Source organism: Protopterus annectens, chromosome 6.part0 (genome assembly GCF_019279795.1).
Source record: "Protopterus annectens isolate FY-2018-M chromosome 6.part0, PAN1.0, whole genome shotgun sequence".
In the NCBI taxonomy this organism is placed as follows: domain Eukaryota; kingdom Metazoa; phylum Chordata; order Ceratodontiformes; family Protopteridae; genus Protopterus; species Protopterus annectens.
Genome location: NC_056737.1, coordinates 27199599 through 27220940, shown reverse-complemented (window position 1 = coordinate 27220940; position 21342 = coordinate 27199599). Strand labels below are relative to the sequence as shown.

Genomic DNA, 21342 nt, shown 5'->3' with positions numbered 1-21342 from the left:
CCTTGGACAGATGGGGAAAGAAAGTCTATACTTCTTCCACTCTTGCTATGAGGGCTCTGAATTGCCAGTTTCACATGTTGAAATACCAAAATTATCTCCTTTCACTATTGAAGTCTAAGGTTGATGCTCTGGCAGTAGGTATTGATTGTAAGGAGTTGCAAGATTTAGTGCATGTTTCTGAACAGGTGGGTAAGCATTCTTTGCAATGTGGTTTTGATGCTGTACAGGCCTCGTCTAGGGTGGCTGCCACTGGGTCAGTCCTTCAGGCACGCCTGGCTGAGGATCAGAATTTGTCTGAACATGTTAAGACAAGGATTTTAGATGCTCCTTTACAATCTGACGTGTTGTTTGGTCCTCCTGTTGAGACAGTCTTAAAGAAAATGGAAGACAAGGCTAAGTCTATGCAGACTGTTAAAGATTTTTTGCAGGTCCAGCCTCCAAAGTTTAGTAGAAATTGGCCTACTAAAGGGTGGACGTATCCTTCTTATGGTTCACAGTCTAGGGGTAGATCTAGGCGTGGTTAGGGCAGAGCCCAGGGCTCTTTCAGGCCTAGAACAGGGAGTTCTCCTGCACAGGCTTGGTGAGGGCAGGGGTCAGTCCTTTCGTCAGCAGACCCAATGACCTACCTTTTCAGCTGCCAGAGCCTGCTCGTCTGGCAGCACCTTTGGGAGGAAGGTTGGCACTTTTCAAAGAAATTGGAGTTTAATTACCCAGGACAGATGGGTATTGGATATCATTCACCACGGCTACAGGTTTTATTTCCATACCTTGCCTCCTTTCAAAGGCATGCCAGGCGTTCCTCCTCCACAAAGACTAGAGGCTCACAAACAGGTTTCTCTGTTGCTCCAACTAGGGGCCATACAGCCGGTCCCTCTGCCAGAAGTGGGCCTAGGATTTTATTCTCGCCTGTTCCTAGTACCAAAGAAGGGGAACACGTGGAGACCAATTTTGGATTTATCTATCCTCAACACTTATCTGGACATTCCCAAGTTCAAAATGTTGGCGTTGCAGCAGCTTTTACCTCTGCTGGGCAAAGATCATTGGATGGTAACTTTGGATCTCAAGGAGGCTTACCTTCATGTTCCTATCAGACTAAGTTGCAGGAAGTATCTGCGTTTTCGAGCTGGGACTTCTCACTATCAGTTCTCTGCATTGCCCTTTGGCTTATCTACTGCCCAGAGTGTTCACGAAAGTTCTGGCTCCAGTGATAGCTTTCTTCAGACAAAAAGGAATACAGATCTATCCTTATTTGGACGACTGCCTAATTCTGGCTCAAGGAAGAGAAGAGCTTCTTCATCATTTGGATTATGTGATAGCAGTGCTAAGATGCCTAGGGTATTCTGTGAGCGAAATAAAGTCCAGTCTAGTACCCTCTCAAGACATGTGCTTTCTGGGTGTGAGACTGAATACAGCATCCCAGATGGCCTTTTTAACCCCAGACAAACAAAAGAGTCTATCCCTTTACTTCCATCAACTATCTCATCAGTCCGGGCTGACTGCAAGGACAGTCCTTCAAGCCTTAGGGTTCATGGCATCTTGTATTCTGGTGCTTCCCAATGCCAAACTGCATATGAGGAAGCTACAATGGTATCTCAAAAATGTATGGACACAGCACTGCCAGGATCTAGACACTGTCATTCAAATAATACCTTGCATTCAAAAGGAATTTTTGTGGTTGGCTCAGGAATGTCACCTAAACATGGGACTCTCTGTGACCTGGCCAGAGGCGAGTCAGATTTTAACGACAGATGCCTCAGACAAAGCTTGGGGAGCTCATCTAAATGGAAAGTGGATACAAAACAGGTGGCCTGTCAGACTACAACATCTACATATCAACATGAAGGAGATGTTAGCAGTCCAGTTTGCATTAATTGCTTTCAAGGAATTGCTTCTTCCAGGGCAGGTGTTGATTCTAACAGACAACACAACTGTCATGTGGTACATCAACAAGCAAGGGGGAACGCATTCTTATCCTCTATGCAGGCAAGCAATGATTTTGTGGGAGACTGCTCTCAGTTTACAGCTCAATCTTCAGGCAAGGTTTCTGCCAGGAGCACAGAACTCCTTAGCAGATGTGTTGAGCAGCAATTATGGATCCCCACGAGTGGAAATTGGATCCTCATGTATTTCAGAAATTGACAGTGTCATGGGGAACTCCAGACATAGATCTGTTCGCTTCTCCACTAAACCATCAGCTGCCAAAGTTTTGCACAAAAGGTTTCATCCCACAGCTTGGAAAGTGGATGCTCTTTCTTTCAATTGGAGCAATCTTCATGTATATGCCTTTCCACCTCTGCCTCTCCTCCCAAAGGTACTTCTAAAGGTCAGACAGGACAAGCCAAGGATGATTTTAATAGCTCGGATTGGCCTCGACAACACTGGTACCCATTACTGAGAAGTCTGTACGGAAGCCTCCATGGCCTTTGCCTTGATTCCACACCTGTTGTCGCAGGAGGACAGCCATTTGCTAAATGTCAAGCTTCACTCTCTGCACCTAACAGCCTGGCATATTCTGTTTTGAACCAAAGTGGGCCTCCACTTCCTCAGCAAGTTTTGAATGTTATTTTGGAAGCTAGGAGGCCTAGTACAAGGAAAGTGTACGCAGACAAATGGAAGAGATTTTTGTTTTGGAGTGCAGCAAAAGATTTTGATGTTTCTGAGCCTAATTTGAGTGTGGCTCTTCAATATCTTACCGAGTTACTGGACAAAGGTTTGTCTTTCTCTTCTATTAAAGTTCATGCTGCAGCAATTTCAGCTCACTATGATTGCAACCCACCATTGTTTTCTCATCCTTTGTTCAAGCAATTTCTTAGAGGGGCAAAGAATATAAGACCCCACGAAGAGCTCCTACTCCTGCTTGGGATCTCAATTTTGTGTTGGAGAAACTCACTCTACAACCTTTTGAGCCTGCAGCTACTGCTGAGTTGAAATATTTATCTTGGAAGACTGCTTTTTTGTTGGCCATTACCTCTGCAAGAAGGGTTTCTGAATTACAGGCCCTTATGGCAGTTGAGCCTTTCTTGATTTTCCATAAGGATAGGGTATCATTACGTACTAATCCTTCCTTTATGCCTAAGGTGGTTTCTAGTGTGGCTTTAAACCAAACTATTCATTTGCCTACTTTTATGCAAATCCCCAAAATAAAGGGAAAAGATTTTGCACACTTTAGATGTCCACAGGCAGTTGCGTTATTATTTGGACAGAACTAAAGGGTTCAGGCAGTCTCAGCAGTTGTTTGTTTCTTTTGCCTTGAGTTCTCAGGGCAAGCCTGTATCAAAACAAACTATTTCTAAGTGGATTGGGTTTTGCATTGCTTTCTGTTATTCCCATCATGGCAAGGAGATTCCAGCTGGGATTAGGCCTCATTCCACTAGGGCTACTGCCACTTCAACAGCTTTTTTGAGGGGAGTGGCAACCAAGGATATTTTGGAGGCAGCTACTTGGAGTTCTGTACATACTTTCTCTAGGCATTATCACCTGCCACTTTACTCTAAGTCCAGGGCTGGTTTTGCCACTGCTGTTTTGCAGGGCATTTTGGCAGCTCCTGCTTCTTTGTAGTTAGCCATCCTCCCTTACCTCTGCTTTGGGATTCTACCCAAGTGTTAGAACTGCAGCAATGTGAGATGAAGAACATAGTACAGTTTTGTACCTACCATAAATGTAGATGTTCGAAGATCCACATTGCTGCAGTCCAATACCCTCCCTCCTTCCCTCTGTAGTTAGAGGGTTGTGTGGGTTGGGTTGTACATTTTGTGTATATTGTATATATTGTACATATAGTTAGTGCAGGGGTGGTTGGTTGGTTGTTTGCTGTCTTTTGGTTTTGACCTTTATTTTTAGGGTCTTCTGACATCTGGGGCAAGAAAAGACTGAGGATATGACGTCGGTCATGCGCATTTGTACCCTGACGTCCTGACGTCAGTCAAATGCGCCCTGACCGACGTCAGCCTTATACTTTGATATTCGGGCCGACCAAGGACAGCGGACTACCCAAGTGTTAGGACTGCAGCAATGTGGATCTTCGAACATCTACATTTATGGTAGGTACACAACTGTACTTTTTACTGATTGGCTGGCAAGGTTGAATAGAGAGTCTTGTCCTTCTGTACATTATAGGGAGGGGTCTAGTGCTAGGGTTTATAAGTGCTTGCTATGAGTTTTGAACAAGTGCCTGGCTGAGAAATGAATGGCTTGAGTGCTTAAGTTGAATGTTTGTCTAGTTCCAAGGGAGAAATTGAAGAGGAGACTTTGTGAAGCCGGGAATAGTTATACCCTAGCTAAGCTGTGCTGCCCGGTGCCCAAAATCAGGCAAATGCAGTTTTTATAGCTGGGAAATGAAAGAGTGAAATTAGTCCAAAAGGGCCAATAAACTACTACAGATAGTCTGCTCAAAGCTCCCCTCTCTCACAGGTGAACAGAGAAACTTCCTTTTATCCAAGTAAGGTATGGGCAAACACAGAAATTTGTAACACAGCCTTGAATTCGGAACTAACCTGAAGACTGACTATACTAGCTTAGAAAGGCGGGAAACAAGTTTTTTTTTTTTTTTTTTATTTATTTATTTTTTTTTTAATAGAAAATAAAGCAGATACAATAAAAAAACACTTTAAATGTACAGAAAAGGATACTTATTGTTTTTACATCTCAGATCAGAGTTATAGTCAATGCCCCTAGTAATAAAGTAGGAAGAAACACAAATACAGTAAAAGCAGATGAATAAAGTGCAGTGTTTTATATATATATATATATATATATATATCAAACAGTAGAAAACAAACAAACTGATATAAACAAGTTACCCAATTAACCAGAAAAAAGCTCAAAACTGATCCCTGTTCCAGCAGTCTTCAATCAGACAAGTTCTTACTGCACACTCCTGCAACGAGGGTGCCAGGGGAACCTTCTCCAAAAATGATGGCCTGGATCAGTGCTCAAGTTATACAAACAAAGCTAGATTAAGCAGGCCTGAATCTGGTCCATGCTACAGCAACAAGGCGCACCAATTTCAGAAAGAAATAGTTCAGATAAGCAGGCACAATAAGCCTGTGGCCAGAAATTCCCAGCTCTGAAGGGCCAGCCTCTCCTCCTACAAGAGTGCAGACCACAAACCTTCTTAATGTAGAATAACTGGCCTGAAGGCCCAAGTGCTTAAACCAGAACTAATGCACTTGTAGAATAGCAGACACTGAGCCTTCAGTCAGCAATTCCCAGCTTAGAAGGATGTAAGCTACCTGTCCTGCCACAACAGTGCAGACCACAAACCTTAATGTAAAACAGCTGGTATATGAAGCTCAAGTGCTTAAACCAAAAGACTTAGAATAACATAATTTAATCAGGCTACTACTAAGCAGTAATAAATGCACTGGCAGAATTAGTAAAATTGAGTACTTTTAAGAAGAGGCAAAAGCAAAATAAAGTAGGAGGAAACACAAATACAGTAAAAGCAGATGAATAAAATGCAATTATTTTGTTAGTAAAGTGCAAGGAGAGATGAAGGAAGAACCTAAGTGGGTTGCCTTTCTCAGATGATCTCTCTGTATTAAGTAGAGTGAACACTAGACTTGGAATATGATTGCACTGTACTCTAAGTGAGCAAATGAGATGGACCCAGGAGGAGTGTTCAAATACAGACTTAACAGGAGGGGTGGGTAATTCCAGAGCCACCAACACCAAGACAAGAACAGGGAGGGTGGGTAGGGAACTAACTACAGAGAGACACATAGCATACTATTCAGTGAAACAATTAGATAACAGAAAAAAATGCAATACTTTAAGAACTGCAAGTTTGCACTTAACAGAAGACTAAAATACAGTACTGCAAATTTGCACTTAACTTCGGCTTCTAATGCAGGTGATTGCAGCTAACCAAGTCTCAGAAATTGAGCATAAAACTTCAGTGAATGCTATCTCTTGTAGATGTTCATCGGGTTATCCTGTCGTCAGGCGGTCCTGCAGTCGGCCGGATTTCTAGAGTCTTGGTCCGACGTCGGTTGCTGTCGCCTCATCCCTGACGACAGTGCGCCAGGGCTACATATATTGCAACTGACGCCATTTTCTTCAGTCTTTCTTGCCGCACGGTGCCCGAAACAGAAGCAGTTTGCAAGTGCCGGTCGGCCAACTCCTGAGATTGTCGAATTCGAATTTCAGACCAAAGTCTTCTATAAAGCTAAGTACCCCATTGGGTAAACTTTTCTTGCCTCAGACCGATGTCAGAAAAAGTTAACAGTTGTATTTCTTGTGGGAAGCAAATACCTCATAAGGATGTTCATTGTTATTGCATACATTGTCTAGGCCCTGATCACAACGTCACTTCTTGTCGTTTTTGTGCTAGATTTAATAAACGTACTATTAAAAGATGATTTGATTTCGCACAACACTTTTTTGGTAGAAAATTTAACTATAACATGCCGTCGGAGCTACCGACTATCGGCATGCACAAAAAGCGCAGGGACAAGGTCCGACAACCCAGGCCTAAGCCCGATTCCGAGGCCTCTGTTGATCCGGTCTCCGGTTATCAGTGAGGCTCCAATGCAGCCTCTGACTTCCGCAGTTCTGGAACCTGAGACTGCTACAGATATTTTACCTGAATGTACTAGGCCGACGCAGCCTTTTACTTCAGGCCCTTCCGACGATTTACCTTCCAAGGACGTCTGTGCTTCTGAAACGCCAACGGTTTCTGAAGGCGTTTTCAGATCGACGACTCTTACAGTCAAAATGTTTTCCAAGTCGAAGACTCCTTCTAAATCCAAAAAAGGCTTCACTTCAGTCTCCTTTTCAAGGCCCTATGCCTAAGAAACAGATGCTCAAGATGGCTGAAGATTTGATTTCTCCTATCAGGGGTTCTCAGCCTCCTCCTGACAAAAGGCCTAGACAAGAGGAAGATTCTGCTTCCTCTGAACAACTGTCTATTTCTTCAGATTCCTCTGAGGACCAAGAATATTTCTTCTCTCCTTATGAAGATTCTGATGCTGAGGACTCTATTCCCTCAGCTTTCCCTCCAGAAGATTACTCTTTTGGGGAAACTTTACACACTATGAGGGAACATTTTCACTGGGAAGGTCAGGATTACTCTGATTCCAAGAAAAGGCTCAGAGTTTCTTTTACTCCCCCAACACAGACCCCTAGCCATCCCTCCTGTTTAGGACATTGTGGATGATGTCTGTTTAGAATCCAGTTTCAACCCTGACTCTCTACCTTCTGCCCCGACCAAGCCTGACAGATACTACAGAGTACCCGATTTCCACAAATTCCTTTACAAAAGCCCAGTAGCTGACCCAGAGGCTATCTCCCAGGGTCCCAAGGGGGCTAAAGGCTTCCATGCCTAAAAATCCAGTACCTTCTGAAAGGGATTCAAGAGCACTAGACAGATGGGGGAAAAAGGTTTACACCTCAGCCACTTTAGCTATGAGAGCACTAAACTGTCAATTTCATATGCTTAAGTATCAGCAATTTCTGATTTCTCAGTTAAAACAAAAGATAACCACCCTCCCTCAACAATCTGAATTGAAAGAAGTACAGGATTTGTTGCACGCCACCGAGCAGGTGGGCAAACATACCTTACAATGTGGGTTTGATTCTTTAGAGGCCTCCTGCAGAGCAGCTGTCACTGGATCAGTTATACGTAGGCATGCCTGGTTAAAGGAACAAAGTCTGCCTGATCATGTTAAAGCAAAACTACTAGATGCTACCTTACAGCAGGATGTTCTTTTTGGTGTTAAAGCAGAAGTTTTAAAGAAAATGGAAGATAAGGCGAAATCAATGCAGACAGTCAAAGATTTCCTACAAGTCCAACCCCCTCGCTTCAGCAGAAACTGGCCAACAAAAAATTGGTCCTTTCCAGCCACTGACAGGCCTCAGAGGGGTAAATACAGGCGCCCAAGGGGCAGAGGACAACCACAAGCTCAGTATAAGCCTCGCCAATGGGGCACTCCAACCCAGAAGGGAGGAGAAGACAGGTCTCAATCCACCAGAAGGCAAACTGAATGACTTGCACCTCAGCTGGCCAAACAAAGCTCTTTTGTCAGCCCCCTTGGGGGGAAAACTAGCACTATTTGCAGACAACTGGCACATGGTCACAAAGGACAAATGGGTCCTAGACATAATTTTACGAGGATACAGATTCCACTTTCACACCTTGCCAATAAAAAGAGGAATGCCAAACCTGCCACAAAATCAAAGGGCAGAGGCTCAAAAACAAATTACAGCTCTCATGGCCATGAGAGCCATTCAAAGGGTACCAACTCAAGAGCAAGGCCAAGGATTTTACTCAAGACTCTTCCTAGTACCCAGAAAAGAAAATGCTTGGAGACCAATACTGGACCTTTCAGTTCTAAACACGTACTTACAAGTTCCCAAATTCAAGATGCTAACACTGCAGCAGCTACTTCCCATGTTGGGCAAGGAAGCATGGCTGGTAATGTTGGACCTCAAGGAGGCATACCTGCATGTCCCTATCAGACAAAGTTGCAGAAGATACATCCGTTTCATTGCAGGTTCAACCCATTATCAATTCTCTGCACTGCCCTTTGGCTTATCTACTGCACCCAGAGTATTCACAAAATGCCTGGCACCAGTAATTGCATACTGCAGACAAAGAGGAATTCAAATATATCCATACCTGGACGACTGCCTCGTCCAAGCAGAAAGAAAAGACATTCTCCTACAACATCTGGCTTTTGTGAAGCATCTACTAAATTGTCTGGGGTACACAGTAAACGAAAAGTCGTCAAAACTAGTACCCTCACAAAAAATGACATTCCTGGGTGCCAGCTTGGACACAACGGCCTAGAAGGCTTATCTTACACCAGACAAGCAATTACAACTGACTCAATATTTCAAGACAGTGGCAACAAAGACCCAATTAACTGCAAGAAAGATTCTGCAGGCTTTGGGCTTCATGGCATCTTGCATTCTGATAATACCATTTGCAAAACTGCATATCAGGAAATTACAGTGGTACCTAAAAAGCGTATGGTCTCAACACAGCCACAGCTTGGACACAGTGATATCTCTCATTCCCTGCCTTCAACAGGAATTTCTTTGGTGGGCACAGGCATGTCACCTCAACAAGGGTCAGCCTTTCACCTTGGCCCCAGCCAGGCAAACTATCACAACAGATGCTTGACTATGCCTGGGGGGCACACATGGTAGGGCAATGCATTCAAGGCCTATGGGCTGCAGAACAAAGAAAACTGCACATAAACCAAAAAGAGATTCTAGCTGTACAGAAAGCTCTGACAGCCTTCAAGGATCTACTACAGCCAGGACAACTTGCAATAAAGATGGACAACACCACAGTAATGTGGTACATAAACAAGGGGGCACACATTCCTACCCTCTTTGCAGGCAAGCAATAATCTTATGGAACACAGCTCTGGCCTACCAAGTCCAGTTACAAGCTCAATTCCTGCCAGGACAGAAAAACACATTGGCAGACGATCTAAGCAGAAACATCAAAGATCCCCACGAGTGGAAGCTAGACCCACAAATATTTACAATGATAACTCAAAGATGGGGCCTACCAAATATAGACCTGTTTGCCAGTCCTCAAAACTACCAGCTGACAAAATTTTGTACAAGGACATTCCACCATCAAGCTTGAAAGTGGACGCTCTCTCCTTCAGTTGGAAAAACCTGACAGCATATGCCTTTCCTCCATTGCCTCTTCTCACAAAGGTACTTTTGAAGGTCAAAAAGGAGGAACCTCGAATGATTCTCATAGCCCCAGACTGGCCACGCCAGCACTGGTACCCGCTACTGAAGAATATGGCTCAAAACCCACCATGGATATTGCCTCATACCTCATTTGCTCACGCAGCAGAACAAGCAGATTCTACACAGCCAGATCAAAACCTTAAACATGGCTGCATGGCAAATCAATTAAGTATCCAACCTGCACCTCTTTCACAAGCAGTACTGGATGTTATTCTAGAAGCCAGGAGGCCAAGCACCAGGAAGGCTTACTCGGACAAATGGAAAAGGTTTTCTGCTTGGAACCAAGCTAAAGGCCAAGGCACAACTCGGCCTCATATGCCTCACATTCTGCAGTATTTAGCTGAGATGTTGCATAAAGGACTTTCCTTCTCCTCAGTTCAGATCCATGCATCAGCTATTTCAGCTCACTACAACACGAATCCACCTTTATTTTCAAATCCTCTCCTAAGACAGTTCCTCAGAGGGGCAAAAAACATTAGACCACCTAGAAGAGCTCCTACACCAACATGGGACCTCAACTTTGTTCTGGAAAAACTAACGCTACCACCCTTTGAACCAGCTTTTTCTGCAGACCTTCAGTTCCTATCTTGGAAGACTGCCCTGCTCCTGGGAATAGCTTCTGCTAGGAGAGTCTCAGAATTAGAGGCACTTATGGCAGTGGAACCTTTCCTTATTTTAGACAGAGGTTCTCTACGAACTAATCCTTCCTTCATGCCTAAGGTGGTTTCCAGTATAACTTTAAATCAAACCATCCACCTACCCACTTTCTTCCCCAATCCACAGAACAAAGGTGAGAGACTCCTGCACTCCTTGGACATTCACAGGCAGTTTCGTTACTATTTGGATAAAACTAAGGCTTTCAGAAAAACTGACCAGCTCTTTGTTTCCTATGCTACAGCTACTCATGGGAGGGCCATATCCAAGCAAACCATTTCTAAATGGATAGGCCATTGCATACGATTTTGCTATACCCATCATGGGAAACCAGTTCCTCCCACCATTAGATCCCACTCTATCAGGGCAACAGCTACCTCTACAGCCTTTCTCAGGGGGGTTCCTACCAAGGAAATTTTAGAAGCTGCAACTTGGAGTTCTGTACACACCTTCACCAAACACTGTCACTTACCTCTTTATTCCAAGTCCAGGGCAGGCTTCGCCACTGCAGTTCTGCAGGGCCTCATTGCCTCCACTAACCCTCTGTGATGCCTCCACCCTACCTTAGCTTTGAGACTCAACCCAAGTGTGATGACTGCAGCAGAGTAACACGATGAACATAGTACAGTTTTGTACCTACCATAAATGTAGATGTTCGAGTGTTCACCCTGCTGCAGTCCAGGTTACCCTCCTTCCAACCCCTCTGATCTACTGGCTAAATCTTTGCTATGCCTTACTGATGTATTTGCATATAGCTGAAGGGATTTTGTGTCTGTACAGTGTTCACACCTTTTGGTACTAATTTGGATCACCTTTTGGGGGGCACCTGACATCTGGGGCAAGAAAAACTGAAGAAGACGGTGTCTGTTGCAATAGATATACCCCTGGCGCACTGACGTCAGGGATGAGGCGACAGCAACCGACGGACCAAGACTTTGGAAATCCGCCCGACTGCGGGACCGCCTGACGGCAGGATAACCCAAGTGTGATGACTGCAGCAGGGTGAACACTCTAACATCTACATTTATGGTAGGTACAAAACTGTACTTTCTGCAGGGCGTTATAGCCATTCCTAATGCTGTTTAGCTCCAGCCCCCCAATCATAGCTTTGGGATTCTACCCAAATGTAATGACTGCAACAGTGAAACATGAAGAACATAGTACAGTTGTGTACACTTACCGTAAATGTAGATGTTTGAGTGTACTGTTGAAGTCCAGGTTACCCTCCCGCCATCCCCTGTCATTCTGGAGTTTCTTTTCTTCTCTATCTTCTACAAACTATGTGGTGTATTTGCTTGTAGATGAAGGTAAAGTTTATATTGATGCATGTATATATGTGTGTGTATATATATATATATATATATATATATATATATATATATATATATATATATATATAGATATATAGATATATAGATAGATATATATATAGATATATAGATATATAGATAGATATATATATAGATATGATATATGTATATATATATATATATATATATATATATATATATATATATATATATATATATATATATATATATATATATATATATATATATATATATATATTCTTTTTTTGCTACCTGACATCGGGGGCAAGAAAAAGTAAAGAAAATGGCGTCGGCTGCATGTTTTATAACCCTGATGACCTGACTGCATGGAAGAGGAGACAGCAACCGACGCAGGACCCAAGACTTTGGAATTCAGGCCGACTGAGGGCAACCTGTAAGTAGATTACCCGAATGTAATGACTGCAACAGTGAATACACTCGAACATCTACATTTATGTTAAGTGTACACAACTGTACTTTCCTTCTCCAAGTCCAGAACCTTCTTTTTTAGGACCATTCACTAGTGGCTCCTGATCCCCTTATGGTTTACTCCTTTCTCTGTAAGTGTAAGGTATGGTAGTCTACCCATATAACTTAGGCTACTGCAACAGTGATCAAATGTTTTTGTTGCCAGAAAGAAGACTGATTTTTATTTTCCTTATATTCCTCTTTTAGGGCTCATGACCCTTTCATTTACCATGAAAAACATGGAGGGCTTGGCCCCCAAATTGCTTTTGTCTGATGTTGTTTTCATTCATTCTTCAGTGAAAAAGAATCTTGAGGAAGTTCGAAATACTTTCTGGTCTGGTGTTTGACCCATTTGTCTAACAGCTTTTGAACTTCTAGAGCTGCTAATTCTTACTTTTTGGGTGGAACATTGGGGAAATTTTTCAGTTTGAGTCAGGGAATTTACCAAAAATGAATGAAATATCCTGTAGATATAATACTTTGTACCCAGCTGTCTTTTTTGATGGATGCCCAGGCTTCCGGGTGCAAGGATAAGGCCCCTCCAACCCCCCTCCCCAGACTGTGTCCAGAGTAGAACAGTCTGGTAACTCTTCAGAGTGGTGAAAGAGTCTGCCCGAAAAAGAATCTCGGTACTCTTGGTTTTGCAGACCCCCTCTGCTGCGAGGATGGTATCTTCTTATGAATTTCCCCCTCTGCCTCTGGGAGAAATTTCCCCTTGAGTCTTAAAAAGGTCCCTGTGATTTTCAGAACCATGTCTTCTTACCACCATGTTGATGCCTAGAAAAGGATCTTCGCAGGGTTGTAAAGTGTATTTTCAGCCTTTTTTACTTACTCGCTATGGGAAAGAGTAAGTAAAGAGAGAATTGATGGAAGAAGACTTAAAGGACTTCAGAAAGTCACAGAAGCACATCTAAGCATGTCCCATGATTCTATGCCTGAATCCACTGCCCGTGAAGAACCTTCTGATGCACAAGAGATTAATGTAATGGATGCATTAAACATCGATTGAAGAGTGGGCAGCTGTGTAGAAAACTGTTATTCAGCCGACATGGACCTGGGACTAGACTTCGAGAATTCCTTAAGTTTGTCTGTAATCTGAGAAAATGTTGCTGAGGTGTGAACACGCTTTCCAAATCAGTCCATCACCCTAGATTTTATTAAGAGGATGAGCAGAGGAGCTTTGTTCAGCCAGCTGCTCCTTGGTGGCTGCTGCCTCAACCATGGCATTCACAGAAACTCACTTACACCAAAAAGGTATTTTTCTTGGTGGAGCAAGAATCTTTTTCAGACGACAGGGAATTGGTTCTGCAGTATCTGTTTCCTTCCATGCCCAGCACATGATCACTGAGGTCATCCACTAGAGAAGAAATCCAAGACATAGATGGGCCAGATCCGAAGGCTTCTAGGAACACAATCTTCCTGGGAAGGGTAATTGGAAGACCATCCACCCTTTAGGCTAAGGATCTCTTAGATATCTCCAGAGATGTCTTCTGGTAGAGATCTGGGGGGGACCCTTCCCTTTCACTGAAATCAGTGTCTTCAGTTAAAGATTCTTGAGGGGAATCTAAGCACCTTCTTTTACACACCTTCTTCTGTTGAACCTCTTCAGTGGGATGTTCTGGAGAGGTATCAGAAGAAATGAGAAGTGCCTGAACAGGAACTGCCTGGAAGCTTGAATGGGCTGTCTATCCCTGTGGAATAGGAGGATGAGTCAGCAGTCCTATCCAAAGAAGAGTGTGTCAAAAAAGTTCTTAGGTGAGTGAAATCCCCCTCCACCTCCTCAAACTTAGAAGTACTGGGAGAAACCGAAGCCAGCATCACCAGAGCCGAAACTCCATATGCCAAAACTTGCCTGCCTTGCCCGGGCTGCTGTTTAAAGGGAGCATTTGGACCTGAGCTGTGCAGAGCAGAGACTCCAATATGAAGTGAAGGCTCAAACTCTGAGTCGATGGCACTCCTTTATCTGATTGTGCTTTGGGCATTGTGAAGCTTTAGAAGCTGGTCGGCTGTTATATCTGTAGTGTATAACCCATATAGCTAAGGTTACTGCAGCAGCAGCAATCATTCAAGCATTTATAGTTTGATTACTTGCACAGCTGCACATTCTGTATTAATTTTTATGATTAAAATTCATCAGTAGTGGCCAGACGAGCGTGAATTGGTTTGAGAGCCAATTTTTGCCTGTGTTTATATCTACTTCCATATTGTGATCTTTGCCTGTAATTCAGGTAGAATTGAGTCCAAGTGCTCATCATTCCTTAAACTTGTGTTTGAGACTACACATGGGACTAGCAGGTAACAATACTTAAATTGAGATAGGGGAAAGGACAGTGAAAGTCTGTTACAGTGAGTGTATTAAATGGTGTACTTCAGTGTGTATTTGATAGCACTGGGTGTTTTACCCTTCGGTTTGAGAGGTATGATTTTGCTTCAAGAGAGCATCTTTAAGATCTTTGATCTGATGATGTCATTTTCATTCGTTCCTCAATGAATTGATTTGGATCTGATTCTCAGATCGGACTGGGTCCACTTCCTAAAGATTCTAGGATCTGATTCTCAAGCTCCTCCCTTACCTGTAATGAACCTGACCACTGCAACACCCCAGATCTTGTTTGCCGCTCTTCAAGATGGTCAGAATTGTGATTTTTTAAGCTCCTTTGGGGTGTTGATTGAAAATCTTTTTGCCTTTTACCTTTTTTGACAGCCTTTTCTCTATTTAGGATTTTATCCCCTTACCTTACTTAACCTGTCTACCAATTTTTTGGTAAACGTTTCGTACTAGCATTGTTAGTCCGTTCTTTCTTCCTCCCTTTATATCATTGGATATAGTGCTGTAATACTATTGTTGGTAGTTTTCTTTTTCTGTCCAACCCAGTTTTTCTTTTTTCTTATTTAAAAAAAAAAAAAAAAAAGTCTTATTTCTTTTCCTTTGTAGGGTTCGGTGTTTTTTTCCAGTATGGTTGATAAACCTACTTGATTTAAAAGTGCACTTCTGTGGGCATAAAATCCCCAATTCTGAAGCCCACAGGGAAGGCATTTTTTGTTTAGGCCTAGCACATCTGGATACCTCTTGTTCAATATGTTCAGCCTTCAGTGTGAGAGCAATTAGTAATAGGAGCAACAAGCTAATTCTGAAAGGCCTTCTTCCTGCTTCTGCTTCTTCAGGCACTTCATCAGGGGCTTAAACCCTCTCCCAAAATTCAAAGGCAGCCAGGGAGCACTGTAAGCATGCTCCTGCCTGGACTTCTCCACATACGTTTACTGTAGTACCTCCCAAAAAGGTTTCTAAAATCTTGGATCTGAAACCTTTGGATGCAACACAGTCTATTCTATTTCTTTGCTCACTGATAGTCTCCCAAACCGGTGTCTGCAAGACTGAGGTACCCCCTTTTGCAGGAAACACAAAAGTAGTCCTCAAGGCCACCTTCCACATCCTCCTCCATTAGGTCTTCCTGTAGTCTTTCCGAAGCGCAGGTGGATAGGATGATGAAATTCCTCAGAACAGATATCCAGATCGGGGTTTTGCCTGATCCATCCCTCACCTGATCCCCGAGTTGCCAACCCTCTCTTCACCTTGTAATTACTCATCCTTCGAGCCAACCACCTGGTTTGGAGTCCTTGGACCAAGATCCCTGGGAGTCGAATTATCGGATCGAAGGTTGTTTCATCCTCTACTCTGGCTACGTCCCTGATTGGCTCTGACACATTAGAACACGACTGCTCTCGAAGCCGAAGCATTGGTATTGTGTTCAATTATCAAACTTTGACTTTGAAGTGTTTGGAACCATCGCTTCCCCTCAGTGCTTCGGTGCCTGATAGCTTGGCCCCCTTCTCCTTCCTTGTAATGGGGTTTAAGGAAGTTTGGGGGGTGGGTTGTCTGCTCTGGCAGCCTTTGCTCTGATGCAGTTGTCCTTAGCCTCTCTGGCTCTGAAGTGTTTGAGAGGGTTTTCTCTCAACCTAGAGTAGTGTCAACTCTCCCTTCTTCAGATCTGTACCCTACTCCTCTGAATCCTGTGTTTGAGGCTTCACATCCTACACCTCGGAGATATCCAGTCCAGAAGAGTTTTCAAGCAGTTCCATCCAGGGAGCTTCCAGTCTCTTCCACTATCTCCATGGAACATCCCACTGAGGAAGTCCCTCTGAAGAGAACGTGCAAGAGGAGGCTCTTTAATTCCTCACAGGAATCCTTCACAGAAGACAGATTTTGAGGAGGAAGGCTCCCTTGTATCTCCACCCTAAGAAGTCTTATTTGGAGACATCTTAGAGATCCTTCGCCAAAAATGTGGTTGGTGTTCCCAAACCCCTACCAGCAGGATTCTGTGTTCGTGGAATCTTTTGGGTCTGGCCTGTCTGCATCTTCGGTTACCACCTGTGCAGATGAGCTTATAGATCTCGTCTCCTACAGGGCATGGAAGGAGCCATACTCGTTGGAACCTATTCCAAAAGGTCCCGACAAAATATTAAGTGCCCCTGCAGGTAGGACTGAAAAAAGGGATTCCTGTAGATGCCATGGTTGTTGAGGCAGCCACCAAAAGGGAGCTTGCCGAATAAAGCTCCACTGTCCATCCCCTGACAGAGTCTAGGGCTGTGGAGATGTTTGGGAAATGTGTATGAGTCAGCGACATTTGCCCTGTAATCGCTGAACTACCCGGCATATTTCACCAGATTATACAAGAACTTGATAAAGGGTGTCTCTAATTCTGCACCAGTGTCTCTAGAGGAACAGATTTTTTTTTCCTCAAGTGGCCACCCTACAATTGATAAGCTTGTCCATGAAGCTGATCTCGCATGCCAGGCAGGGTACCTCGAGAGCAGCTGATTCAGGCATGTCCATAAGACATGCCTAGATGTGATAGTGCGATTTCATGGAACCCTTCAAGGCATTATTCATCAGTGTTCCTTTTGATGGATCATCCTTGTTTGGGCCTATAATGAAAAAGACTCCCTTCCGCAGTGAACTGGATGGAAAGACCTTGTCTGCTGTTAGAATTTGCTTTTCTACCTTGAAACCCTTTTCGAGGACCCAGTGAGGTGGTAAGAAAATGTGGTTCAGGAAAACTCAAGGTCCTTTACAAGAGTCACGTGGGGAATTTTCCCCCAAAGGCAGCAGGGGAAATAACTACACTGTTAGAAGTCACCCACGCGGCTGAGGGTGTCCGGAGAACCGAAAATTTTGAGTTTTCTTCTCAGACTGATCCTTTCAGTGTTGTTGAGAGGTTGCCCAACTGTCCCTCTTTGGAGGCAGTTGAGGGGTGCTTATCCTTACCCCATGATTCCTGGTTAGCCATCACAAACTATCTTGGGGTGCAAAGGATCATATTTAGAGGATATTTCATTCCCTTTTTACAAATTCCAGTAAAACCAAGGAAAATTCCCCCCAATGTTCCACCCAATTAGAGGGAGTTAGCAATTGAAGAAATTACCATGTTGGTGGACAAGAGTCATCCAGGAGGTCCCACCAGACAAAATAGGATCCAGAATTTACTTAAGGTTCTTTTTGGTGCCAAAAAAGACAGGAGACCTGAGACCTATTTTGAATCTAAGCTATATGAATCAGTTTGTAAAAAAATTCCAAATTCTGGATGGTCACGGTTCAAGTCAATTCTGCCCCTTCAGAAGGACAACTGGATGTGCTCAGTTGATCTTCATTGTGTACTGTCACATCAAAATGAGCAGGGACTCCAAGTGATATACACTTCCAGCTGGGAGCCAGTCATTATCAGTTCAGAGTCCTGCCCTTTGGTCTTACCACAGTCACCAGGGTGTTCAAATGCATTTCAGTGGTGGCAGCTCACTGGATTCAGAGCATTTCCCCTCTATACGACTGGCTTCTTACTGCACCAACCAGGTAACCACTCCGAAATCATCGATCAAGGTCATCCATTTATCCCCCTCCCCCAGTGCCATGTTGACCACGGATGCTTCCCCAGTTAGGGTGGAAGGGGGGACATTACTAGGGATGGGACTATTCAAGGCACATGGTCCACACAAGAGTGCAATTTGCATATCAATGTTCTAGAGATGAGTGGTGCTTCCAGCACTGTAGACCTTTCAGAATTTTCTTCCTCTAGGGACTATTGCAATGCAAATGGATAACATTTCCGTAGTCTCGTACATCAACAAATGGTGGAGAACCAAATCCTACCACCTTTGTCGAGAAGCAATGAGTGTGTGGCAATGGGCAATCTCATTCAACAGCTTTCTTGTAGCAATGCATATACTGGAGAAATCCAACACTAGTGGACAAACTCAGCAGGACTGTCCTCATGTCTCACAAGTGGTCTCTTAAATCAGTGGCGAACATGATCTTTCACACAGTGTGTCAGGCTTGCAGCAACCTATTTAATCTCCCCTCAGCAAAAAATACACCAGGTTCTTTGCCCTTATCCCACCTCAGGAACAGTCACCGAGAGATGCTCTAATCCATGTTTGGCCCTCTGGTCTCTTTTTTGCTTATCCTCCAATGCCTCTCATCCCCAGGTTTCTTCAGAAAGCATTTCAGTTGATGAGTAGAGTAGTCCTCATTGCTCCTTTCTGGCCTCAACTAGTGCGGTTTCCCTTTCCTTTGGTTTCATTTAGTACAACCCCGTTGGATGCTGGACCCCAGTCCACACCTCCTTCCTCACCTGTCAGGGCAAGTTCACTCCGATATTGCAGGCCTCAAGTTGACCACATGGTTTCTCCAATTCCGATGATGGCTGGACATTCTAGACTTTCCTGCCCAGTTCAAAAAATCCTAGCCAAACTATGTAAGGCCTTTCTTAATGGTACCTTCTTTCTTAGACTGCCAGTAAAGGACCCTACTCCCCTTTGGGACCTCACTGTGGTTTTGCAAACCTTACTACTCTCCCCCTTTGAACCATTAGCTAAAGTGGATCTCAAATTTCTTTCTTGGAAAACTGATTTTCTGGTAGCTATACGTTATGCAAAATGGATATCTGACCTCCAAGCATAGTCTTCCAAGCCACAATATTTGATGTTTCACAAAGACAGGGTTAGTTTATGCACAAATCCTTCCTTCTTACCAAAAATTGCCTCCAAAACCATTATCAACCAGGTTATTAATCTGCTGGTTTTCTTCCCCATATTTGGAAACCTAGGAGAATTACACCGTTTATCTTCTTGATATACATAGGCAACTTTGGTTTTATCTTCACAGGACCAAGGAATTCAGAAAAACTGATCATTCATTTGTCTGTTTTGCTAATAAATGATTGGGAAGACCAATTTTTAAAACTCACTTTTGGTTGTTTCGTTAATGCAATACCTTTCAAAGAACAAATATAAGAAATTACAATCTGTTATCCATTTAGCCAGTGGATAACGGATTGTAATTTCCTATATTAATTCCTTGAAAAAAGGTATTGCGTTAACGAAACAACAAAAAAGCACATTCAACCAGGTCAGTGTCTACATCAGCATCCTTTTGGAATAGAGCCTGTGTTGATATTTGTGCAGCTTTCATGTGGTCTAGTACTTGTACCTTTTATTGTGCATTGCAAATTGGACATTATTTCCAGAAATAGAGCTGCCTTTGGTTCCTTGGTGCTGCAGAACATCCCTTCCATGAGGGCCACCCAAGGTTACTGTAGCTGGGGACTCTGTCCCATTCGTTGAGGAACTAATGAAAATATCAGATAAAGTTATGTGCTCATCATAACATTCTATTTGTGTTGTCCATTTTCATTCATCTCACCTTTCCCTCTTCCTTTTCCCTGTCCTTGGGGGAGACACCTAACTGAAGTGTTGATAAGGAACCATGGTTGCTTTTGAGCTCCTGATCTTTCTGACATCATTTTCCTGCCATAACATTGTTATATTTTGAGTGTAGTGTGTATACAAGCAGCAAATTCGATCTGAGGTGTTGTACTGGTCAGGTGCATTTTGGGTAAGGGAGGAGCTTGATATTCGGATCCTAGAATCTTTAGAAAGCGGCCGAATCGGATCCAAGGATCAGATCTGAACCCATTCATTGAGGACTGAATGAAAATGGACAACACAGATGTAACATAATGGTATGGTACATAACTTCTTTTTTCCAGTGTTGTAAGTTATAAGGTTGATACACTTCATGGAAGTTTTTGTGTTTGTAGTATACATGAATAATAAAAATATTTTTAATATTTTCAGAGAGCCGAAGTGAGTTTTTGGAGAAGCTGCAAAGGGCTCGTAGTCAAGTAAAACCTTCTACTGCAAGTCAGCCGATTTTGTCCACACTAGGACCTACAAAACTTACTGTGGGGAACTGGTCACTTACATGTTTAAAGGAGGGCGAAATTGCTATTCATAACTCAGATGGTCAACAGGCAACTATTCTGAGAGAAGATCTTCCTGGTTTTGTGTTCGAGTCCAACCGAGGAACTAAGCACTCCTTTACTGCTGAAACATCTTTAGGTAATTACATCAGATGGTACTATGCAACATATTTGTACTTTGCTTTACACTTTTATGAAGGAAGTTCCTAAAATGTTTCTTCCTGTGTAGGAACAGAATTTGTGACGGGTTGGACTGGGAAAAGAGGAAGAAAGTTGAAATCCAAGCTTGAAAAAACAAAGCAGAAGGTAAGATCTTTGTTTGAAGGTCTAACTTGAGGTTTGCAGCAATGAAAATATGAGAAACTTTTTTCCAGAAAGTGGTGTTGTGCAGTGAAATTTTTTCTTCCGCAAATGGAACAATTAAATGATTTTCTCCAGTACCCCATTACAGCTTTTTTGAAACTTGTTTAGTTTCCGTGTTCAAAAGGGCATGCCTCATTGAGCCCCATGCATCTTCTCTGTGCCAATGTTATGGAACATGCAGACCTCTTCATTCTCCAGCTCCTTTCTTTTTATTTTGACTGTCTCCTTATGTATTTTGATGGTTTCCACATTCATTGCCTAAAAAAGGCACAGGGCATTATTAGTGTGACCATCAGATTTACTAATAAAGGGCCATCGTAGTTGATACCTTTGTCTGTGACTGGAGTACAGTCATTGAGTGTCTGTGAGGTCAGTTGTAATCCCCCTTTCCAATCATTTGAGAGACCAGCCCATGATTTTAATCAGCACTGGATCTCTTTCGTGAGTTATGTCAAGAGATGGCTGGTCACAGCTTCTGGGAGTGAGACGTGGGATTCATTTCACACTTCTATCTTACCTCAGCCTGTTTCCTAGGGTAAATTGAATCCCATGGGGGT

The 21342-nt window shown here is 43.2% G+C and overlaps 1 protein-coding gene across 5 annotated transcripts in view; it reads left to right on the top strand.

The window, feature by feature from the left end:
* The window catches only part of HECTD1 (HECT domain E3 ubiquitin protein ligase 1), a 4301832-nt gene that overhangs the window by 809066 nt on the left and 3471424 nt on the right, over window positions 1-21342 (top strand). For all 5 annotated transcript variants that reach the window (XM_044073821.1, XM_044073824.1, XM_044073822.1 and 2 more), the window contains exons 8-9: window positions 20298-20561; window positions 20652-20728. In XM_044073821.1, the coding sequence (XP_043929756.1) occupies window positions 20298-20561; window positions 20652-20728 (341 nt within the window). The remainder of the gene's footprint in view (window positions 1-20297; window positions 20562-20651; window positions 20729-21342) is intronic.